This window comes from Carcharhinus amblyrhynchos, chromosome 25, assembly GCF_965287045.1.
Source record: "Carcharhinus amblyrhynchos chromosome 25, sCarAmb.v2.hapA, whole genome shotgun sequence".
NCBI lineage: Eukaryota > Metazoa > Chordata > Chondrichthyes > Carcharhiniformes > Carcharhinidae > Carcharhinus > Carcharhinus amblyrhynchos.
The window spans coordinates 41,848,507-41,873,980 of record NC_137348.1 but is presented as its reverse complement, the minus strand read 5'-3'; the positions used below and the strand labels follow the sequence as shown (position 1 = coordinate 41,873,980).

General features: G+C 47.5%; 1 protein-coding gene across 4 annotated transcripts in view; it reads left to right on the top strand.

The window, feature by feature from the left end:
* LOC145358221 (torsin-4A-B-like) overlaps nt 1-18,957 on the top strand; it is a 45,152-nt gene extending 26,195 nt beyond the window's left edge. The window contains exons 1-3 of one of the 4 annotated variants that reach the window (XM_080212053.1): nt 10,512-10,629; nt 12,724-12,865; nt 17,563-18,957. In XM_080212053.1, the coding sequence (XP_080068179.1) occupies nt 17,599-18,870 (1,272 nt within the window). In that variant the 5' untranslated portion in view covers nt 10,512-10,629; nt 12,724-12,865; nt 17,563-17,598 and the 3' untranslated portion in view covers nt 18,871-18,957. Of the gene's footprint in view, nt 1-10,511; nt 10,630-11,003; nt 11,127-11,404; nt 11,629-12,723; nt 12,866-17,562 lie in introns of those variants that run through there. The other 3 variants (XM_080212051.1, XM_080212052.1, XM_080212054.1) reach the window with 3 other exon arrangements.
* The last annotated feature ends 6,517 nt before the right edge of the window (nt 18,958-25,474 follow it).

Sequence of the window (25,474 nt, the reverse complement as noted above, 5' to 3'; positions counted from 1 at the left end):
GTGGTAGCGATGAGGACAATACAGTCAGCAGGAATGTGGTAGCGATGGGAACAGTACAGTCAGTGGGAATGTAATTGTGATGGGGTCAGTACAGTCAGCGGGTATGTGGTAGTGATGGGGACAGTACAATCACTGGGAATGTAATTGTGATGGGGTCAGTACAGTGAGTGGGTATGGGGTAGTGATGGGGTAAGTACAGTCAGTGGGAATGTGGGAGTGATGGGGACAGTACAGTCAGTGGGAATGTGGTAGCAATGGGGACAGTACAGTCGGCGGGTACATGGTAGTGATGGGGATAGTACAGTCAGTGGGAATGTGGTAGTGATGGGGACAGTACAGTTGGCGGGTACGTGGTAGTGATGGGGATAGTACAGTCGGTGGGAATGTGGTAGTGATGGGGTCAGTACAGTTGGCAGGAATGTGGCAGTGATGGGGACAGTACAGTCGGCGGGCACGTGGTAGTGATGGGGACAGTACAGTCAGCGGGAATGTGGTAGTGATGGGGACAATACAGTCGGTGGGTACATGGTAGTGATGGGGACAGTACAGTCAGCGGGAATGTGGTAGTGATGGGGTCAGTACAGTCGGCAGGAATGTGGTAGTGATGGGGACAGTACAGTCAACGGGAATGTGGTAGTGATGGGGACAGTACAGTCGGCGGGAATGTGGTAGTGATGGGGACAGTATAGTCGGCGGGAATGTGGTAGTGATGGGGACAGTACAGTCAGCGGGAATGTGGTAGTGATGGGGACAGTACAGTCGGCGGGAATGTGGTAGTGATGGGGACAGTACAGTCGGCGGGAATGTGGTAGTGATGGGGACAGTGCAGTCGGCGGGAATGTGGTAGTGATGGGGACAGTACAGTTGGCAGGAATGTGGTAGTGATGGGGACAGTACAGTCGGCAGGAATGTGGTAGTGATGGGGACAGTACAGTTGGCAGGAATGTGGTAGTGATGGGGACAGTACAGTCGGTGGGAATGTGGTAGTGATGGGGACAGTACAGTCGGTGGGAATGTGGTAGTGATGGGGACAGTACAGTCGGTGGGAATGTGGTAGTGATGGGGACAGTACAGTCAACGGGAATGTGGTAGTGATGGGGACAGTACAGTCGGCAGGAATGTGGTAGTGATGGGGACAGTACAGTTGGCAGGAATGTGGTAGTGATGGGGACAGTACAGTCGGTGGGAATGTGGTAGTGATGGGGACAGTACAGTCAGTGGGAATGTGGTAGTGATGGGGACAGTACAGTCGGTGGGAATGTGGTAGTGATGGGGACAGTACAGTCAACGGGAATGTGGTAGTGATGGGGACAGTTCAGTCAGTGGGAATGTGGTAGTGATGGGGACAGTACAGTCGGTGGGAATGTGGTAGCGATGGGGACAGTACAGTCAGTGGGTAAATAGTGTTGGCTGCAGCCAAGAGTGGGAATCCTCCAGTGTTGTCTTCCCAGTGCCAGATTTTTAAAAAATTTGCATCACGGTATGTGGGTTTTGCTGCTGAGCCAGTGTTTATTCCTAATTGCCCTTAATCTGACTTGCCACGACATTTCTGAGGGACGGTTGGGAGTCTAACACTGTTGTGGCTCTGGAGTCACAGAAGACCATAAGACATAGGAGCACAATTAGGCCACTCGGCCTATCGAGTCTGTCCCGCTATTCAATCGTGGCTGATACTTTTCTCATCCCCGTTCTCCTGCCTTTTCCCCATAACCCCTGATCCCCTTATTAATCAAGAACCTATCTATCTCTGTCTTAAAGACACTCAGTGACCCGGCCTCCACAACCTTCTGCGGCAAAGAGTTCCACAGATTCACCACACTCTGGCTGAAGAAATTCCTCCTCATCTCTCGGTGGGAGAACATTTTGGGGATAGTGATCATAACTCTATCTCCTTTACACTAGCATTGGAGAGGGATAGGATCAGGCAAGCTGGGAAAGTGTTTATCTGGAGTAAGGGGAAATATGAAGCCATCAGGCAGGAAATTAGAGACGTAAATTGGAAGGAGGTTTTCTCGGGGAAATGTACCGAAGCAAGGTGGCAGATTTCCAAGGAATGTTTGTCTGGAGTTCTGCACAACAACGTTCCGATGAGACGGGGAGGTTTTGGTAGGTTACAGGAACCGTGGTGCACGCAAGTTGTAAAAAATCTAGTCAAAAAGAAAAGAAGAGCGAACAAAAGGTTCAGGGAGCTGGGTAATGTTAGGGATCTAGAAAGGTATACAGCTTGTAGGAAGGAACTTAAAAAGGAAATTAGGAGAGCCAGAAGGGGTCATGAGAAGGCCTTGGTAGGTAAGATTAAGGAGAACACGAAGGCCTTCTACAAATATGTGAAGAGTGAAAGGATGAGATGCAAAGGAATAGGACTTATAAAATGTGAAGGTGGGAAAGTTTGTACAGAACCGGTAAAAATAGCAGAGATGCTTAATGAATACTTTACCTCGGTATTCACAGTGGAAAAAGATCTGGGTGGATGTACTGCAGGCTTGCGGCAGACTGAAAAGCTTGAGTGTGTGGACATTAAGAAAGAGGATGTGTGGAGCTTTTGAATAGCAACAAGATAGACAAGTCGCCAGGGCTGGATGGGATGTACCCCAGGTTACTGTGGGAGGCGAGGGAAGAGATTGCAGAGCCTCTGGCGATGATCTTTACATCATCAATGGAGACGGGAGAGGTTCTGGAGGATTGGAGGATTGCGGATGTGGTTCCTATATTCAAGAAAGGGAATAGAGTTAGTCCAGGAGATTACCGACTGGTGAGCCTAACCTCAGTGGTTGGTAAGTTGATGGAAAAGATCCTGAGAGACAGGATTTATGAACATTTAGAGAAGTATAGTGTGATCAAAAGTGGTCAGCACAGCTTTGTTAAAGGCAGATCGTGCCTTACGAGCCTGGTTGAGTTTTTTGAAAATGTGACTAAACACATTGACAAAGGAATAGCAGTAGATGTGGTTTATATGGACTTCAGCAAGGAGTTCGATAAGGTCCCCCATGCAAGGCTTATTGAGAAAGTGAGGGGACATGGGATCCAAGGGGACGTTGCTTTGTGGATCCAGAACTGGCTTGCCCACAGAAGGCAGAGAGTGGTTGTAGATGGGTCTTTTTCTGCATGGAGGTCGGTCACCAGTGGAGTACTCCAGGGACAAGGGTTCTGGGACCCTTGCTGTTTGTGATTTTTATAAATGACCTGGATGAGGGAGTGGAGGGATGGGTTGGTAAGTTTGCCAATGACACGAAGGTTGGTGGTGTTGTGGATAGTGTGGAGGGATGTCAGAAGTTGCAGCGTGACGTAGATAGGATGCAAGACTGGGCGGAGAAGTGGCAGATGGACTTCAACCCAGATAAATGTGTAGTGGTCCATTTTGACAGGTCAGATGGGATGAAGGAGTATAATATCAAGGGTAAGACTCTTAGCAGTGTAGAGGATCAGAAGGACCTTGGGGTCCGGGTCCATAGGACTCTTAAATCGGCTTCGCAGGTAGAGGATGTGGTTAAGAAGGCGTATGGTGTACTGGCCTTCATCAATCAAGGGATTGACTTTAGGAAGAGGGAGGTAATGCTGCAGCTTGATAAGACCCTGGTCAGACCCCACTTAGAGTACTGTGCTCAGTTCTAGTCGCCTCATTACAGGAGGGATGTGGAAGCTATTGAGAGGGTGCAGAGGAGATTTACAAGGATGTTGCCTGGATTGGGGAGCATGCCTTATGAGCATAGGTTGAGAGAGCTTGGTCTTTTCTCCTTGGAGAGACAAAGGATGAGAGGTGACCTGATAGAAGTGTATATGTTGAGAGGTATAGATCGAGTGGATTCTCAGAGGCTATTTCCCAGGGCTGAAATGGCTGCCACAAGAGGACACAGGTTTAGGATGCTGGGGAGCAGGTACAAAGGGGATGTCAGGGGTAAGTTTTTCACTCAGAGGGTAGTGAGTGAATGGAATCGGCTGCCGTTGGTGGTGGTGGAGGCAAATTTGATAGGGTCTTTTAAGAGACTTCTGGATGACTACATGGGACTTAATAGGATTGAGGGTTATAGGTAAGCCTAGTAGGTAAAGATAAGATTAGCACAACTTGTGGGCCGAAGGGCCTGATTGTGCTGTAGTTTTTCTATGATTCTATGATCTCTGTTTTAATGGATCGTCCCTTTAGCCTGAGGTTGTGTCCTCTGGTTCTAGTTTTTCCATAAAATCGCCATGGGGGGATTTATAGCCACGACTAACAGGCCTGCTGATTCTCACTCCAGATTTTTATTGAAGTTTCACCAGCTGCTGTGGCAGAATTCAATCCTCGAGACTCACAAAGAATTGAGAGCGCGAGTTACGGTGGGTCACCTGAAAATGTCTGACGGAGGTCAAATTTGGAATGGGACTGTGGTGAGAGGAGCGAGGGTGCAAATTCAAAAGCAGGAGCTGAAGGGTAATAACTTCTGGATTAAGCCAATGAGCAAATTGGCGTCAGGACAAACAGATTTAAGTAAAGAGTCGTGGGATACCGGAATTTCAATTCATTGGATCAAAAGCACCAGAACTGAGGAGAGAAGCTGTTCTGTTAGAATTAACTCTTCTTAAACTGACCTGAGACCTGAATATCTGGGGCAGGATAATGGGCATAAGAGGAAACAGGATTTTGATAAGGAGATGTTTAAAACAGATTAGGTATCTGAGTAAAATTAAGTAGATTGTATTACCACGGGACAGAGTTCAGCAGTGAGAAAATAAGGCATTTGCAACAAAGGCTACATTGGGGAAAAACAGTCAAAATTGAAAGGAGCTATATTGAAATTGACAAAGTCATCATTAGAGCAATGATGTTACAGCAACATGAAAGTGAATGGATTTGATCAGGTATCTGATTATAGGTGAAGTGGAAATGTTACTAAAAGCAGCACAAAGAATGTTTCTGTAATAAATGGAGAGTGACTGAATGCAGCTTGAATCAACAATAGGCTTTACTGCCAACTAAAGAATAAAGTCTGTATGGCGAGGTCAGTCTAGATTACAATGTGACTGTTGTATTCGACTCCCTGGCTCCAGCTTCCAGTCCCTCATCAACCCCTGCTCTGCCCCCTCCTCTGATTGGATCACTCCAGCAGGAAGCTGAGCCATAGGGTCCTCGCTAGCCCTCAGGAAATACCTCCCCCCACCCCAAAAGGCCAGGCTACTACAATTTCAAAACCAGCAGTTAAAGAGGAAAAACCTAAAGTAGATCAGTAAATTAGCAGGAAATGTGAAAATAGATTTTAACAGCTTCTGCAAGTATTAAGAGGAGAACGTGAAAAGTAAATGTGAGCCTATCAAGGGTCAGGCAGGAGAAACTTATAATGAGGAATGGAGGAAGTGTTAAAAAAATTACTTAATGCTTATCTTCTTAGTAGAGGATACAAAGAACGTTCTATAAATTGTGGGTAACAAAGGGCTGCCTTTTCCCCGGGCCCCAGGGTTGTGCTCCTAAGCCTGGTATGGGATTGGCCCTTATCTTCCAGGATGCAGCCTCCTGATTGGCTCTGTCTACCTTCAGAATCCGATGAAGCATGCTGGGAAGGTTCCTGATGAAGACCCAATCAGGGAGCAGCCAGCTCTGCAACCTCCTCAGACCCACTGGAGGGAGGGAGGGAAGGAGGCAGGCAGGTCAACACTGTAGGGCTGCAATAAGACTCCTGAAGCCAGTAGGGACATCAAGATGAAGGGGGAACCCTTGTTCAGGCCTTCACTGAAAGAGGCCATTCAATCCTGCAATCCTGTCCTGAGGACTCTGGCTCTAATTTCCTCCTTACCTGCCTTGATTGAACAGTGATCCCAGGGCATATGGCGGGGAACCATTCTAACATTGGTCTTGACTACTTGTCCTGGGTCAAAATGGGTTCTAAGTGAAGCTTGAATTGGACTCACTGGCTGCCCGCCTCTGAGCAGTGGACAGCTGACCCTGTTTCCAGCCTGCCCCGGTAAAGTCCCTGTTAGACAGCTATCACGTGTGGTTTCACAGTATTTTCCTGACATCTACATCCCTGCCCCAACCTCAAGCCCCGTCTCCGTGGAGTTGGAAAAATCCAATCCCCTAGGTTCTAATGAGATCTGATTTGATTTGATTTATTATTGTCACATGTATTCACATATGGTGAAAAGTATTGTTTCTTGCGCACTATACAGACAAAATATAATGTTCATAGAGAAGGAAAAAAGAGAGTGCAGAATATAGTGTTAAAGTCACAACTAGGGTGTAGAGAAAGATCAACTTAGTACAAGGTAAGTCCATTCAAAAGTCTGACAGCAACAGAGAAGAAGCTGTTCTTGAGTCGGTTGGTATGTGACCTCAGACTTTTGTATCTTTTTCTGTAAGGAAGAAGGTGAAAGAGAGAATGTCCGGGGTGTGTGGGATCCTTAATTATGCTGGCTGCTTTTCCAAGACAGCAGGGAGTGTAGACAGAGTCAATGGATGGGAGGCTGGTGTGGAATTTCAAGTAATTAATATTAACAAAGAAAATGTTGAGGGGAACTGAATGGGATTGAGAGGTGAAAAATCTCCTTCAGCCAATGGCCTACCTCTGAGAATTTTAGAAGAAGTTGCAGAGACAGGGGATGGCTTTGATCTCCCCAAATTTCCTAGATTTCCGATCAGATTGCAAAGTAGCAAATGTAACTCCTAATTGAAATTGGGATTTAATTACAGCTTACAGAATACTGAGAGACCTAGATAGAATGGATGTGGAGAGGATGTTTCCACCAGTGGGAGAGACCAGAACCTGAGGGCACAACCTCAGAGTGAAGGGATTCTCCTTTAAAATTGAAATGTGGAGGAATTCCTTCAGCCAGAGGGAGGTGAACCTGTGGAACTTATTACCACAGAGGGTTGTAGAGGCCAGATCACTGAGTATCTTTAAGAGAAGATGGATAGGTTCTTGATCAATAAGGGGATCAAGGGTTATGAGGAGAAGACAGGAAAATGGGGATGAGAATCATGATTGAATGGTGGAGCAGACTCAATGGGCCAAATGGCCTAATATAAACCGTCAATTGTCATTAAAATCTTTTTGGCAGAGGCAAGTCTAAGGGACTTAGTTTCAAAATACGGGTTTGCTATTTCGGACAGAGATGAGGAAAGATTGTATTTATCTCAGTGGTTGACATGTCTGTGGAATTGTCTTTCAGTAAGAAGTCTCACAACACCAGTCCAACAGGTTTATTTGTAGTAAACGCCACTAGTTTTGGGAACACTAGTTTTGCTACAGATAAACCTGTTGGACTTTAACCTGGTGTTGTGAGATTTCTTACTGTGTTTACCCCAGTCCAACGGCGGCATCTCCACATCATGAATTCTCTTTCCCCAGAGTGTGATGGAGGCAGGGTCATTGAATATTTTCAAGGCAGAACTAGATAGATTCTTGACCATCAAGGGAGTCAAAGTTTATCAGGAGTCGGCAGGAAAGTGGAGTTGATCTTATCGAATGCCAGAGTAGGCTTGAGAGTCTAAAGATCCTTTTACTCCACAGAGCTGGGTCTTGGATGCCACTGATAACTGTGGTGTCTCTCTTCTGGAGATGTTCAACCCACAAGCTGGAAGTGCCACACTGGGACAGCCTCACAAGAGACAGAGAGAGAGAGGGACCACTGTTAATTCCTGACCAGCAGACCCCCCTTTCGAAGAGCTCAGGCCCTTTGCGGTTCTGTACCCTGGAATTATGTTCTGGCTTTTTAGTGACTCGCCAAGGTGGACAATGAGAGAGAGAGAGACTAGTCAAAGTTAATTTAAAAATAATTTATTTAAGAATAACTCCAACCAAACTCCGTCAATAAAACACAGACACCACAATATGGAAAGAAAATTCTAATGGCACAACATAAATTCTTAGCATTATATGATTTACATAAAAACAAGAAGTATCCCAGACCCCATTCTCAACTTTGCCTAACTGGGGTAGGCTGAGAGAATATACTCACCACTGCTTGGATTGCTTTTAAAATAAAAGTCCTTGCTGCTGCTGAGAAAATAGGCGATGTCTTGCCTTGCTGCTGGATTTTTCTTGTTCTGTTCTTGAAGTAGTTGCCTGCCTGGACACCTTTCTGATGTCACACAACTCTGCTGCACTGTTCTTCACAGAGCTCCTTGCCGAGTTACCTGCTAAAGGTAACTCCCCTTGTATCCTCCCAGCCAGAGTTCAATATGTTTTAAAAGGCCTTAATCAAATTGGCTGACTTCTCCCAATCGGTCAGTTTCAGGACAATGGGGTGCAAAGTGCTTTCAGGATGAAACTGCTGTTGATCAGTTTCAATGACAAAAAGGGCCCAAACTGATGAACTGCTAAGTGTCCTAAGGTAGTTTCCTGGAAATGCTAAAAGTTTTAAGGACTAGGAACAGGAGGAGGCCACTTGGCCCCTCAAGCCCGCTCTGCCATTCAATAAGATCATGGCTGATCTTCTTGTGGACTCAGCTTCACTTACCCGCCCACTCATCATAGCCCTTAAAAAATGTATCTATCCTTGCCTTAAAAACATTCAATGAGGTAGCCTCAACTGCTTCACTGGGCAGGGAATTCCACAGATTTACAACCCTTTGTGTGAAGAAGTTCCTCCTCAACTCAGCCCTAAATCTCCTCCCCCTTATTTTGAGGCCATGCCCTCTAGTTCTAGTTTCACCTGCCAGTGGAAACAACTTCCCTGCTTCTATCTTATCGATTCCCTTCATAATCTTATATGTTTCTATAAGATCTCCCCTCATTCTTCTGAATTCCAATGAGTATAGCCTCAGTCTACTCAGTCTCTCCTCATAAGCCAACCCTCTCAACTCCGGAATCAACCTCCTGAATCTCCTCTGCACCCCCTCCTGTGCCAGTATATGCTTTCTCAAGTAAGGAGACCAAACCTGTACACAGTACTCCAGGTGTGGCCTCACCAGAACCTTATACAGTTGCAACATAATCTCGCTGTTTTTAAACTCCATCCCTCTAGCAATGAAATTAAGAACATAAGAAATAGGAGCAGGAGTAGGCCATCTGGCCCTTCGAGCCTGCCCCGCCATTCAATAAGATCATGGCTGATCTGTCGTGGCTCAGTTCCACTTTCCGGCCCTCTCCCCATAACCCTTAATCCCCTCTCTTATCAAAAACCCATCAACCCGCTTCTTGAAAATATTTAGCAAGGCAGCCTCCACCACTTCAATGGGTAGAGAATTCCAGAGATTCACCACCCTTTGAGTGAAGAAGTTCCTCCTCAACTCCATTCTAAAACGCCCCCCCTTTATCTTGAGGCTGTGCCCCCTAGTCCTACTGTCTTTTTTCAGTGGGAAGAGTCTCTCCACCTCTATCCTATCCATCCCATTCATCATCTTATACGTCTCAATGAGATCTCCCCTCATTCTTCTAAACTCCAACGAGTACAAGCCTAGTTTATTCAGCCTCTCCTCATAGTTCAACCCCCTCAACTCCGGTATCAGCCTAGTAAACCTCCTCTGCACTCCCTCCAAGGCCAAAATATCTTTGCGCAGGTGCGGCGCCCAAAACTGCACACAGTACTCCAGCTGCGGCCTCACCAATGCCCTATACAGCTGCAGCAAGACCTCCCTACTTTTATATTCAATCCCCTTCGCTATGAAGGCCAGCATCCCATTCGCCTTCCTGACCACCTGCTGCACCTGCAAGCTGGGTTTTTGCGACTCATGCACAAGGACCCCGAGGTCCCTCTGCACCGTCGCCTGCTGCAGTTTTTCACCCCGTAAGTAATAGTCCTTCCTACCATTCTTCCTACCAAAGTGGACCACCTCACACTTGCCAACATTAAATTCCATTTGCCATTTCCTGGCCCATTCGCCCAGCCTATCTAGATCCTTCTGCAGACTCTCCACACCCTCCGCACAATTTGCCGTTCCCCCAATCTTGGTGTCATCCGCAAATTTCGACACCCTACACTCGGTTCCCTCCTCCAGATCATCTATATAAATGGTAAAAAGAAGAATGGTAAAAAGAAATTGGCCATGTTGTATCAGGTTTAACATAATGTCCGTGAATCCTATGGAGTTGATCCAAACGATGGATTTGCTACATCTTACAAGGGGCCGAATGGCCTACTTTTGCTCCTGATTTGTATGTTTGTATAATCCATCTGGTTCACCAAATATCCTCTTGGGAAGGAAATTGCCATCGTTATACCGCCTGGCCTGCATGTCACTCACTGCAGCAATGAGGTTGGCTCTTAATCCCCTCAAGGGCAATTAGAGATGGTCAACACTTCAACTTAACAAAGCTGTGTGATGTGGCTGCATGATTCTACAATGTGGGTTTTTATTTGAGTGTGCAGGAGTGTAATGCCAATGCAGGAGTATCTGGGCAATGCCTATTACACCATGAATGTCTGGGCACTACCAGATAATGAGAGGCTGAGCACTACCCATTGTCCAATCACTGAGCTCAGTGTGTTCCAGTATCTACATTGTAGGGGGAGAGGACTTTAGAAAGGAAGTGGTTTTATTTCTGAACCTGTGGTTAGATCTTGGTGACTCTGCACTTCTGTTTGTGTTGGCAGTGTTCAGCTTGCAGATTGTGTGCTGCTGGATGCACTTTTCTTTTGTTCTAGAAGCTTCCGTCAATGTGCTAGCTGAGGGCTGTGATCCCATCTCCTGACTGTGAGGCTGATACTCCGTACTGACAGGTAGGCAGTGCCGTGGGGTGTGCTGGGCGTCTCCCGCTCAGGGACCAATGAACAGCTGTCAGCAAGTGCCTGGGCTCCGGTCAGCCCTTCTGGGAACAGAGCATTCTCCAGAGGCACCACCAGGAAACATCTGGAATTAATTATCCCAAAGTTCTACTCTGCCAATTTAATGCAAATCCCATGTGGCTTGGAGTGTGTCAGTAACAGATGAGCATTCCTTCCCTGTCAGCCACTTCTTTTTAAGGTTGCAGACTGGAAATGTAGCAGTGAGCTCTGAAAGGGTTAATGGACTTGCCTGAGCACAGTTGTTTCCCAGTAATTACTGCAACCTAGGAAGCTCCGCCTCTTATAACACCCCAGGCTCTCATCTCACTGGGAGTTGTACAATTCTAACACATCAAAGTCCTTATGATTTCCTGCATTCATTGTTTCAGCTATGACACAACTTCGAAAGCTGAACAGAGTGGAACTTATTAATGGTATTTGATCTGTCAATGGTGAGCAATGTGTTCTATCCTTACTGTACTTTCTACCTCACTGCACGCGTGTGTCAGTGTCTCTGTGCATGTGTGTGTGGATGTGCGCACGTGTGTTTTCTGTCCTTGCTTCTTGCCTGTGCATGTCCTGGTGCACTTTATACCATATTAGTCATGGCTCATATCTGACAGTGCTCCTGTTTTATTAATGTTGCCTCCAGGGACACTATTCATTCTAAATGAATGATTATCAGCAGCAAGGTAGAGATTAATTTACAACCAGGAAACACTGGAACGTGAAAAATCGTTAGTTTTTTCCTGATCGGTATGGAGCTGTGTTAATCTGCTGTGGCAAACAGTTTATAGGGATCTAACCTTGGGAGAGTTCCGATCCTTTGTATTTGTCACTGGAATGTTTAATACTCAGTAAATCTTCCCATGTGGATTATTACAGGAGCCTCAACTGCAACAACTTGCATTTACATAGCGTTTTTAACTGAAATGCAGCACGCTTCACAAGAGGGTGAGCAAACAGAATCTGACACGGTATCACAGGAGGACAGTTGGACAATGTAGAGAGCTAGAAGTTTCTGTTTGGTCAGGGTACGGCGTGCATTAAGAATTACTAACCAAGGTGGGTAGATGTATTTAAGATTGAGGTCAGCCATGATCAAACTGAGCGGTGAAGCAGCCTGAAGGATGTGAGAGTGCCTCAGGCTAACAGAGGGAATCGCAGAGCAGCGGACCTGGATGGATAAAGACACATGTGCCAGCGCTGGAGTGAAGGGAGCAGGAATGCACACGAGGTAGAATTGGAGGAATGCAGCAATCTTGGGGAGATGTTGTAGGTTTGGAGGCGATTAAAGAGATAGGGCTGTGGGGGAATTTGGAAGCAAGGAGGAGAATTTTAAACTACTTGAGGAGTTGCTTGATGGGGAGCCAGTGTAGGTCAGCGAGCACAGATATGGGAACGGTACAGTGCTCAGCACTGCTGCCTCGTAGTGCCAGGGAGCTGTCTGCGATTCTGGCCTCGGGTGAATATGGGAATATACACATTCTCCCTGTGTCTGCTTAAGTTTCCTCCCACACTCCAAAGATGCGTGGGTTAGGTGGATTGGCCATGATAAATGTCTGGGGTTATGGGGATAGGGCATGGAAGAGGGTACGGATTAGATCCTCTTTCAGAGAGTCAGTGCAGACTCAATGGGCTGAATGGCCTCTTTCTGCACTGTAGGGATTCTATGGCTCTGTGATTCTGTGGTTTACCCATATGGCTGTCTGTGGTTACCAGCGAGGGGATGGGGGGCAGGGGGGAATTCGGTGGAGGGACAGGTTGTCTGAACTGAGGCTGCCTGGTGGGCAGGAAGCAGTAGGGAATGATTGTATGTTTGGAATTAATTGCAGTTCTCTCAGGGTAGCTGGTTTCGTATCGAATAGTCTCGTTTAAGCTGCTGTGTCCATTATCTACCACAGGATGTCTTTATGTCTGCTATTAACACAACCTTTAGATACAGGAGTCTGGAAGACAATAAATCACAACAATGTTTTGAAACCAAGTCTTTATACAAAGCCCTGAGGCACAGCTGTGACCGACATCTACTCTCACTTTATGTTGCAGACTCAGTCAGGCCACTGATGGCTCCAGCAATGGGAAGCTGGGAGAACGATCAGATCAGTCTGTAGAAGCTTTCAGAAGCAGAGCGGTGAATTGAGTGGCGAGCACACAGACATTGCAGATTTGACGTTTGGACAGAACGCTGGTAAGGGATCTCTGTTTCTCACCAAGGATCTCATTTTCCCTTCAAACATTCCAGTGTCCTGTGGGCTCCCAGTTGCTGCAATGTGTCAGGGTAAACCATTGGTCCCCGTGTTTGAACAGGCCCAATCTTGCTGCCTCTGTGCCAGTTTCCACCCTATCCAAGGCCCCTACACTATCACATAATGTGGCAGTCCCACCCTTCACATCTGGACACAGCTGGAGAGCTAGAGCCCAGACGGGGAGCCATTACTTCTGGCCTTTCCAGCTGCATGGCCCACAGTGATACACTGCCTCCCACCGCAGCACAGACTGCATGGTCTCCACCTGAAACATTTACAAAGTCACTCACCATCCTGACTTGGAAATATATCACCATTCCTTCACAGTCACTGGATCAAAATCCCTGAACTACATCTCTCACAGTGTTTTGTGGGTGTACCTACAGCTCAGGGACTGCAGCCGACTCAAGAAACCAGCTCATCACCTTCTCAAGGGGCAATTACAGATGGTAATAAATGCTGTCCTAGTCAGAGATGCCCACATCTCTACTTCATCACTCTATCAGCATATCCCTCTGCTGCAGTCTCGCATTCTCATCTGTCATCTTCTTAAATCTATTTATTGTAATGGCCTCTGTGGGAGTAGAAACACAGAAACTAGAAGCAGGATTAGGCCCTTCGAGCCTGCTGCATCATTCACTTTGATCACAGCTGACCAGTGAACTCAATATCCTGATGCCCCCTTCCCCTCTATCCTTTGATCCTTTTAGTCCTTACAGAAATGTTCCACATTTTAACCACTCACTGGGCAAAGATATTCTGCCTGAATTTCCTGGTGAGTCTTATGAGCATCCATCGTTTTGGGCAATCTGACAATCCCACATCGATCCTGTCATACTCTTTCAGCATCCAATCACATCTCAGTCTTTGCTTTTCGTGCTTCAGTGCTAGGGATATCAGAGGGACAGCATTGATGTTGGTGTGCCTATCCTGCAGAGGCAGCACTGGTAATACTTCTCCAGGGTTTTGAGGTGCGTGTTCTACATAGTCCATGTCTCTGATCCGTATAGGAGGCTGGTATCACTGCTGCTGTATAGACCATAAGCTCAGTGCTGAGGCCCTGGTCTTCAAACACTCTCTTCCTCAGGGAAATGAAGGCTGCGCTGGGAAACTGAAGGCAGTGTCGATGTCTGCCTGTGTTGACGATAGGCCCCGAGATAAGGCAAGTGGTCTACGTTGTCCAAGGCCTTGTCATGAATTTTGATAACCTAGGGATGGGGGGTTGGGGAAACACAGTGCTTCATGGTGGGGGCAGGATGTGAGAAGACCTTTGTCTTACAGATGTTTAGTGTAAGGCCTTTGGTGAAGCTATTGATGATGACTTGGGCCTTAGCTTCCATGTGTGTGCAGATGCGAGTATTGTCTGCATGCTGTATCAATCATAGAATCCCTACAGTGCAGCAGGAGGCCATTCGGCCCATCAAGCCTCAGCGACAACAATCGTACCCAGGCCCTATCCCCATAACCCCACACGTTTACCCTGCTAGTTCCCCAGACACTAAGGGGCAATTAGCATGGCCAATCAATCTAAGCCACACATAATGAATTTAATTATAGAGGATGGATCTGGCTGCAGGTGACGGAAGTTAAACAGATTCCTGTTTGTTCTGTAGTTTAACTCCACTCCAGCCAGCAGCTCGCTGAAGGTGAGATGGAGCACTGCAACAAGGAAGATTGAGAAGAGCACTGGTGCGATGACTCAGTTTTGCTTGACCCCAGTCCATATGTGAATTGTGTCTGTAGTGGGTCCATCGGTCAGGATCTCGGCTTGGCATCGTGGAGCAGGTGGAGGATGGCGGTCACAAGTTTGGGGTAAAACAATCAGAGGAGGTCACTTCATAATCCCTCGTGGATTATTTGATTGCCTTCACTCGATTGGATGAGTACAAAATCGACAACACTTAAACTCAACCCAGGAGAATAAAGCAGCTCATTCACTCCCTCCACCGCTGATACACAATAGGAGAACGTGCACCATCTACAAGCAGTGATATTGTCTCTAATAACCCACAGAGCCAGCCAAATGTTCGAATCCCAGAGTGGCAGTTGGTGAAACTTGAAATATAAAAATCTGGAATTGAAAGTCTACTGATAATCCTGAAACCATTGTCAATTGTCATGAAAATCCACCTCGTTCACTAATGTCCTTTAGGGAAGGAAATCTGCTGCCCTTACCCAGCCTGGCCTACATGTGTCTCCAGAGCCACAGCAACATGGTTGACTCTTAAAATGCTTTCTGGAATGGCTGAGCGAGACACTCAGTTCAAGGGCAGTGACAATTGGACAATAAATGCTGACCCATCAGCAACACCCACGCCCCATGTCAGAATTTTTAAAAAATGCACTGTGGCAACTCACCAAGGCTCATTGGGCAGTTCCTTCCAAACTCATGACCACTACCATCTAGGTGGACAAGAGCAGCAGACACCTGGGAACATCACCACCTCGAGGTTTCCCTCCAAGTCACTCACTATCCTGACTTGGAAATATATCGCTGTTCCTTTACTGTCGCTGGGTCAAAATCCTGGAACTCTGTCCCTAGCAGCTCTGAGGGTGTACCTACGCCACATGGACTGCAGCAGTTCCAGAGGGCAGCTCACCACCACCTTCTCAGGGGTAATTAGGGATGGGCAATAAATGCTGGGCTTAGCCACTGACACTCTCAACCTGTGAGTGAATTTTATAAAAGCTGAACAGAATATTTTAAGGGTGTGGGACTTCCTTTATTTGGAGAATTAACAGACCGTTGTTTGATTTGAAGCAGACATGTGAAAGATTTAATCGAGCTGTTCAAAGTGATTTCGATAGATAGACTGAAATTGTTTCCACTGGGAGAAGGGTCGGTAATCAAGGAACCTGCATTTAAAGTCATTTACAGAACAGCCAAAGAGATAGGGCAGTTGGTATCTATGCAGGTGGTTGCTGTGATTGGGAAGTGCCGTCCGACAGGGCAATTCAGTCAGGACGACCCAAAAGCAATTGAAACAATCACTGAGAAAGAGAGAGCAGTGAGAGCCAGCAATGGCTTAATGGACCAAATGGCCTCCTCCGGTTGCTGTACCATTTTACAGGGTATGGTCCAGAGATCTTGTGAATCTACTTAAGTTTCCGGAGGCCTCAGGAAGTCAACTGAAATGGTGTTCTCGCTCACACCCTGAGCTGCCTGAACTGTACCTCTGCCTCAGCAAATCTAACCGTCTGCGTTTCACACTGTGCTCCCAGGCTCCCCTGCTGTCTGCAAAGACTCTGACCCAGTGACAACTCCAACCTCTGAAACAATCCCCTTTAGACTTTGACTTGTTGGATTGTCCCCTCTTGCCGCACTGTTTGTGTGTACATGTGTGAATGCATGTGTGTGTGTGTGTGTGCGTGTGTGTGTGTGTGTGTGTGTGTGTGCGCACGTGCAGGGGGTTGAGGGGGAACAGGTAGATCTTGCTGCTGAGCTGAAACTTTTATGAACAGGACTTCCGGATATTGTGTCAACAGCAGTTTCCCAGCATTGCTGGCCCTGTTCCTGCCAGCTTACCTTTGGCAGGGAAGGATTTTCCAGAACCTTTTAAAGTTTATTTATTCGTCACAAGTAGGCTTACATTAACACTGCAATGAAGTTACTGTGAAAATCCCCTAGTTGCCACATTCTGGTGCCTGTTCAGTAACACTGAGGGAGAATTTAGTATGGCCAAAGTGTCTAACCAGCCCGTCTTTCAGACTGTGGGAGAAAACCCACGCAGACACGGGGAGTATGTGCAAACTCCACACATTCGGTCACTCAAACTGGGAATCGAGCCTGTGTCTCTGGTGCTGTGAAGCAGCAGTGCTAACCACTGTGCCACCGTGCCATCTTTCCTTAATAGAGGCACTAAGGTAGAGGCTAAGTGACAGGACAGATTGGGAGCACAGACCAGGCGTAACATGGCCTTTTGTTGGGGCACATGGTCAGAAGGCTCATGGATTTTGATGTTACTGATGTGAGTGTTTGTTGATTGAACAGATTTATGAATGTGTTACCTCCTTCCCTCCAATTCTTTCTTCTTATACATTCCTCATTTTCATCTCTGCATCATTGGTGGCGTCCCAGAATGAAAAAAAATACAGTGTGGACCAGGATTCTTAATCCCCCGAGTTTACTGGGTTTTTCTCCCATCTGCAATGGCTTGATCTACTAGGCTGTAAATTCCCCCTCCAGCCTTGGTGTGCTGCAAGGTCTGTTCATGTGGCATGGTGGGTCAGTGGTTAGCACTGCTGCCTCACAGTGGTAGGGACCCAGGTTTGATTCCCACCTTGGCTCACTGTCTGTGCGGAGTTTGCACATTCTCCCTGTGTCTGCATGGGTTTCCTCCGGCTGCTCCAGTTTCCTCTCTCTCACAGTGCAAAGATTAGGTGACTGCGGGTTAGGTGCATCGGCCATGCTAAATTCTCCCTCAGCGTACCTGAACAGGCACCAGAATGTGGCAGTTAAACTTGAAACTTTCAAACTCTTAGTTCTCTCCACCCTCACTTTGTTTAAGATGCTCATTGAACATTCCTGCTTGACCAGTCATTACCCTAATACCTGCTTGTGTGGCTCAGTGTTGCCTTTGTGAAGAGCCTCATTATATTGAAGGTGTTATATCAATACAGGCTGTTGTTGTTGTTGTAGATCCAGCCCGCCCTGGGTTGGGAGGCTCAGTCAGTGATGGAGGTCACAAGACGCACGATGGAACCAGCACACAAAGCCCTGCCTGTTGCCAGGCAGCAGATCTCCACGGTTACGTCTCCGCTGAGGGCTGCCTACCGCATTCGTCACAAGTACCTGCTGATGAAAAGGAGGCACGTGGGAACTGAGCTGAGTGAGTCGGCGGCCCTTGAGGGGGCCAGCAGCCGGGGAACGGGCCGTTATCTAAGCACCAAGCGGCAGGACTCCACGGAGCGAACCCTGAAACACCGGAGCAAGGGAGCCGAGTATTTCACCTTTGAGAAAGTCCCTGTGAAAGCCATAAAGAGACATCGCTCCAGTAAACGGCGGAGAGTGCTCTACCCCAGCGACACCAAGAAATACCTGCCCGAGGAGAAGAAAAGCAAGGCCAAGAACTGCCTTTTCCTGCTGAGTATCATCGTTTTCTTTCAGATTTACAACGCCATTGAGAACCTGGATGATAATGTGCTCAAATATGACTTGGCAGGACTGGAGAAGACCCTCAAGAGGGAGGTGTTTGGGCAGACAGTAGCCATCGACACTCTGCTGGATTTACTGAGGGATTATCTGGCCACCCACATTCACAACAAGCCGCTGGTCCTGTCCCTCAACGGCCCGGTGGGAGTTGGTAAGAGCCTGGTGGGCAGACTGTTGGCCAAACACTTCCGCGCGGTGCTGAGCGAGCACTTGGTTTTCCAGTACTTTGTGCTGCATCACTGTCCAGAACAGGATAATCTGACCAGCTGCCTGCAGGAGCTGGCGGGAGGAATCAGCACCACGGTGAGTCGGGCAGAGGAGGAGGAGAAGATCCCCCTGCTGATCTTCGATGAAATGGAGTTCATGCAGCCGCCGCTGTTGGATTTTCTACAAAACTACTTCCAGGCCGACCAGCCCAATGAGTTCCTCAACGCCGTGTACGTCTTAATCAGCAACTCTGGGCAGCAGGAGATAACAAAGTTTGTTCTTCAGAACGCCTCCAGTGGGATGGTCAGGCAGGTAGCCAAATCACAAGAGCTGCTTTTCATTGTGCAGTCTGCGCTGGCCCATTCCCACCCAGTGTGGAAGCACGCAGACATTGTACCCTTCACATTACTGGAGAGAAGCCACATTCAGGACTGCTTCCTGGAGGAGATGATGAGAGAAGGTTTCTACCCAGACTCCAGCCAGCTGGATCAGCTGTCCGCACAGCTGAATTATTACTCAGTGGGGCAACGTCAGTACTCTGTCCATGGCTGCAAGTACGTGGGCTCCAAAGTGAACTTATTACGTTAAGCAGCTCTGCTCCGATTGTGGGGCTGAACAGCAGGCCGATAACAACACCCACTTCAGCTGGCATGTCACAACCACCACTCCCCTCGCACCGCCATACCCGCCGCACCCCTGTACCCCCCACACCCCCATACCCCCCCACACTCCCACACCTGCCACACCCCCATACCCCCCCACACTCCCACACCCGCCACACCCCCATACCCCCCCACACTCCCACACCCGCCACACCCCCATACCCCCCCACACTCCCACACCCGCCACACCCCCGTACCCCCCACACCTGCCACACCCCCCATATCCGCCACAACCCCCATACCTGTGACACCCCTACCCGCCACACCAAGTCAAACTTTCACTAATATTCCTTGACTGTGAAGTCACCATTTTAAATGGAAAATGGGATTGAATTCAACTTCAAATAGTGAAACGGAGCATTGCCCCAAACCCTCTCACACTGCTTCCCATTCACTCACCCTCCCTCACTCTCCCTCATGCTGCACACTGCTGCACACTCCCTCACTCTGAGCAGTCCCTCACTCTGAGCAGCCCCTCACTCTGGGCAGCCCCTCACTCTGGGCAGTCCCTCACTCTGGGCGGTCCCTCACTCTGAGCGGTCCCTCACTCTGGGCGGTCCCTCACTCTGAGCAGCCCCTCACTCTGAGCAGTCCCTCACTCTGAGCAGTCCCTCACTCTGGGCAGTCCCTCACTCTGAGCGGCCCCTCACTCTGAGCAGCCCCTCACTCTGAGCAGTCCCTCACTCTGGGCGGTCCCTCGCTCTGGGCAGTCCCTCGCTCTGGGCAGTCCCTCACTCTGGGCGGTCCCTCGCTCTGGGCGGCCCCTCACTCTGGGCAGTCCCTCACTCTGGCGTGGTCCTCCCCCACAGTTCTATACTACAGTCTATAGTCTGTGTTGGTTCTGTATTGGAGACAAATACCCAGTCAGATGTCACACTGGGATGATGGAGTCAGTCAGGACCTCACGTTAGACATGGAACCCTATCAGCCCCTCTCCCGACAGTTTATCTCTCTCTATTTCTCTGAGACAGTGTGATAAGAGATTGTATCACTGAGCTTTTGCTGAGTGTAATCTTTCTAACTTGTGCAGTCATTCTGAGAATGTGATAATGAGTGTGTTGTTTGTTACTCATTCCCCTGTCAAAAGAGAATGGGAGAAATATGGAAGCTCTTTTGCATAAGATGCAAATTCTGCTAAGAGTGAGAGTGTAAGGGTGAGTAATCTGTATTAAAGATCTCACTTCCTCCTACTATCCAGGTTTAGGCAAGAGCCAGTGACAGTGAACAACCTTCAGCTCCAGTGTAATGAATAACATCTAAAGGAATTCATAACACTGAATCCAATTTAATTCAAATCCTCTCTGTGAATCCTGGCCTTATTCCAACTTTACCTTTAAGGTTCAGTCTCAATCCCACATCAGCTTGTCCCTTGCTGGATTCCTCCACTTCATCTTCCCAACTGGCAGCATCATTAGGGCCTGGCAGCTCACCTGACACTCCCACACCCCCCCTCCCCCCTCCCCTTGCCAATCATCTTACCCTCGCACTGGCATTGTGAGTAGGAGGAGTGTTGTACAGAAGGAGTTTGTAGCATCTGTGTACCCTGCCACAAGCAGCACCGTTTGCTACTTCCACAGAGCGCTCAAATATTACAAATTAAATTAGATTATGTTAATGCTGAGCTGCCCAATACCCGAATGGAAACTTGAAACAGCTGCCAAAACGTTTCTGGCAATTTGTATATTATGAGGATAGGATCGGAAATTAGAAAATGATGCCCAGGACTACTTGTGATCATTTTATAGTAAAGTAAACATTTATTTTGAAAAGTAGAGATAAAAAAAACTCACAACTAAACACAAGAATAGCTTCACGCAGTAACAATAGTTTAAAACAGTTCTAAAAGATTTTTATTTAAACTACCCTCAGCTAAGTTTCCCTTATTCTGTAACTCCTTATGGAATTTAAACTCTATAGAATTCTTATAATTTTTCCCACACACTGCCATGTTGTCTCTTGGGGAGTTCTATGAGGGTGGCAACAAGTGGTCTCCAGGTCTGACCTTGTTTACACAGTCTTCTGGGATATTTAAGCAGCTTCCTCCCACCGCGCACCCCCCCCCCCACCCTGCCTCCTCCCTCTTACACACGGGTTCCACATTTCCTTAAATGTGTTACTTCCCTTTGATCTCACTATTACTTCAATCGGCCTCTTCAGAAGTACTTTATTCCCAGAATACTTCATTCTCAGCTTCCCTGAAAGGTGCTGAGTTGTAATTTTGAAGAGATGACCTATTGTGGGCAAAGCCCAGCTCTCCGATAGGTCAAGTTCTCCTCCATATCAGACAGATCGTTATTTACCGTGACCAACACAATGTCAGCAATATACAAACCTCTGACACTGCAATTCAGGCCGATTTCTGATGTAAAGATTGATGAATAAATGTCCCAGGACAAAAGCCTCAGGGAACCTGTTATTCAGAGTTGTGTATCTCTCCCTGAGTGGACGCTCAGTCACTAAACATGAATTTCATAAGATTACACAGGATGTGAGGCACCAAAACAGGCCATTCAGCCTAACTAATCCCTGCTACTATTTATTCATCACTCCAGTCTTCTCGATGAGTTGTGAAAGTGGATTGTTATCCTGCGAGGTAAGTTGGAGGACAGACTGAAAAGCTTCCTAACATGCCACGTAAAGTCGATCGAAGACCACGGCAGCCTGGGATTGGCATGACCTGAATTAATACATTGATCGTGGTGGCATCTGGTCACAGGTGTTCCGACTGCCCCAGAAGCCCCCCTTGTCCTTTAGCAACACTTGTTTCAATGATGGGCCTGGCTTGTGGCATAATGGCCCGCCAGACACTTGCTAACCAGTGCAGAGAGATTGGGCAGTAGCTGGAAACCTCCCCATTTACCTCCTCTTGAAGGAGGGTGGCATTTAAACCGCTCCAGATTGGATAGGGTTTTCCTGTTGGACAGCAGCTGGGAGGAGAAGGTAGTGGGTTATCCTTTACTTTGGATACGAGTGCTAAATATCATACAAAGCTGTATCCTTTCCTGATACAATGATTGATCAGACCCACGTATAAAACAAACTATAATCCCACTGCCCTGCAGTTAGGAATCTGCCTGCCTGCTTTCTCAGTCTCTTCCTTTTAGAGTCTCTGCCATGTGTCACCGGCCTGGTTCACAGGCCTCCCTAAATAGGCCTCAATGCTGTAAAATAAAGCTAATTGTTCCACTTGGGCAAGGATACATTTAATTTAATTTTGTGATCTACATGCTATGTACTTTAATTATTGTTTATGTGTGATTAATGAACACTGCAGCAAATATTAACATTGCGGGTACTGAATGTTTCTTCCTGCTCCACCTCTTTCCACCTCTTCTTTAATGGGAAAATGAGCAGGAACACAGATTTATTGTTGGTTATTGTACACTAAGAATAAAGGGAAAGGTTACAACCTTCCTGCATTCACTTTCTTCATTCCCCTTTTTAAAATTTTTGAATTGGTTTGATTTGATTTATTATTGTCACATTATACAGTGAAAATATTGTTTCTTGCGCACTATACAGACAAAGCATACTGTACATAGACAAGGAAAGGAGAAAGTGCAGACTGTAGTGTTACAGTCACAGCTAGGGTGTAGAGAATGATTAGCTTAATGTGAGGTAGGTCCATTCAAAAGTCTGATGACAGCAGGGAAGAAGCTTTCTTGAGTCAGTTGGTACATATCCTCAGACTTCTGTACCATTTTCCCAACAGAAGAAGATAGAAGAGAGAATGCCCAGGGTGCGTGGAGTCCTTGATTGTGTTGGCTGCTTTTCCGAGGCAGCAGGTAGTGTAGACAGAATCAATGGATGGGGCGCTGGTTTGAGTGACAGATTGGGTTATATTTATTATTCTTTGTAGTTTCTTGCAATCTTGGGCAGAGCAGGAGCCATACCAAGCTGTGATACAACCAGAAAGAATGCTTTCTATGGTGCATCTGTAAAAGTTGGTGAGAGTTGTAATGGACATGCTGAATTTCCTCAGCTTCCTTCGAAAGTAGAGGCATTAGTGGGCTTTTTTAATTACAGCGTCAGCGCAGAAGGATCAGGACAGGTTGTTGGTGATCTGGACACCTAGAAACTTGAAGCTCTCAACCATTTCCACTTTGCCCCCATTGATGTAGAAAGGGGCATGTTCTCCTTTATGCTTCCTAAAGTCGATGACTATCCCCTTCGTTTTGTTGACATTGATGGAGAGATTATTGTTGTCACGCCAGTTCTCTACCTCATTTCTGTACTCTGTCTTATCATTGTTCGAGATCTGACCCACTACAAGGGTGTCATCAGCAAAATGAAAATTGAATTGGAGGGGAATTTGGCCGCACGGTCATAGGTGTGTGAGGGGTATAGTAGGAGGCTGAGGACACAGCCTTGTGGGGCATCAGTGTTGAGGGTGATCATGGAGGAGGTGTTACTGATTCTGGTCTGTGGGTTAGGAAGTCTAAGATCCAGTCGCAGAGGGAGGTGCCCAGGCCCAGGCCATGTAGTTTGGAGATGAATTTTTTAAAAATAATGGCGTTGAAGGTTGTACTCAATGAATAGTAGTCTGACACAGGCATTTTGTTGTCCAGATGTTCCAGGATTGAACGCAGGGGAAATGCCAGAATGTAATGTTTGGTGAAAAATGTGCTGAATACATTCTGTGAACTCATCCTCAAAGCCGCTTTGCCAATTTGATTCATCAATCTATATGAAGATTAAAATCTCCTACGCTTATTGCTGTTCCTATCTTACAAGCCCCCATTATCTCTTGATTTATATGGTGTTGGAGGCCTGAAGATTATCGTCTCCAGTGACTTCATTCCTTTGCTGTTTCTTACTTCAACCCAAGTGATTCTACAGCCTGATCCTCCGAACCGAGACCATTTCTCAGTAATGTACTGATCTCATCATTTCTTAATGAAGATACCCCACCCCTTTTTTTATCTCTTTGACCTTCTTAAATGTAAAATACTCAGGTCCGAGCCTTAGTCACTGTAACCACGGGGCGATTCTCCCAAAAGTGCTGAATTGGTGGGAAAACTGTTTGAGATCACAACTGTTTTGTCAGTTCAATTTCATACTCGAATCTCCGCACTCTGTGCACTGCAGAGGTCCCAGTCATGAATATCATTAAAAACCCAGGGGGCCAGGGCCTATTTACACCAGAGTTTGAGAGTTCTGGAGCTCTGCACATGCGCAGTGTACCCGGTCTATCAGTCTTCCCGTTTGCTGGCCAGCCTGGGACCCCCCAGAGCGCTGCCCTTCCAGCCCACCCCATGGCCTGTTCATGGCCCCCACAACAATTCCCGGGCCAGCTCTGACCCCCTCCCCCCCATCAGTGGCGATTTCCCCCCCCCCCCCTTCAGTGGCGGTCCCCCCACACCCCATCAGTGGTGATTTCTCCCCCCCTTCGGTGGCGATTCCCCCCACACCCCATCAGTGATGATCCCCCCACACCCCATCAGTGATGATCCCCCCACACCCCATCAGTGGCGATTTCACCCCCACCCCCATCAGTGGTGATCCCTCCACACCACCCCTCCCCCAGCCTGTCCCAATCACTGCCCTCCCTCCATCCCAGACCGATCGCCATGCAGGGGGACCTGCCCCACCAATTACCCCCAGGCGCTGCCCACAATAGGCCCCACCCCCTTGGCACTGCCCTATGCCTGATGGGCAGTGTCAAGGTGACCTCTGGGCATGGGCATTTTCCCCCTTGGTCAGTGCCAGGGCTCACAGGCTGGCACAGCCAGGGTGCCCATGCCCAGGGGCACCCCTCGCCGCCCGACCCCTGGGGTGGGCCCGATTACCCCCCTTCACTCCGGCGGGGTCTCCTGCTAGTTCCCCAAACGTGGGGAGCTCGCCTAAACCCAGTACTCCTGGCAGGATGGGAGATACAATGGGGACTGGTAAGTTCCCGATAATCACAGTTAAAATATATTTAAAACGTATTTTAAAAAGTTTTAAATGACTGAGCTGCCTCCCCGCCAGTTTCCAGCGTGATCTAGTCTCCTGCATTCCCGGTGAACGTGCAAATCCCGGTACAAGGCCAGCGATGCGCATCTCCCACCACAACCCACCAGAAACATCACAGGTCGCGATGGGAGAATCACACCCCATGTCTCTATAATCCTAACATATATTCATTTATACCTATTTGTATTAACAATTCATTTATCTTCTTACAAATGTTGTGTGCTTTTGGACACAGGGCCATTAATTCTGTCTTTTTACTGGTTTTCCTGTCTCTGACCTTATTTTCCTGGTACACTCTGATGTTTATACAACCTGTGCTTTCCCGTCACAGTCTGGCTATCATTATCCATGTCGTTAACCCACACTGCTGCCTTGTTCTTTCCCTTTTAACTTTGAAAATCTCCTCTCACAAGAAGGATAATGATGCTGGAGGAATGGGGAGGATAATTGTAGGGAGGGAAGGGTAATTTTGGAGAGGGGAAGGGAGGGTAATGGAGGAGGAGGTGGGAGGGTAATGGAGGAGGGGACATTGTGGGGAGGCAGTGTTAGATTTGGGAGTGGGGATTTGATAAACC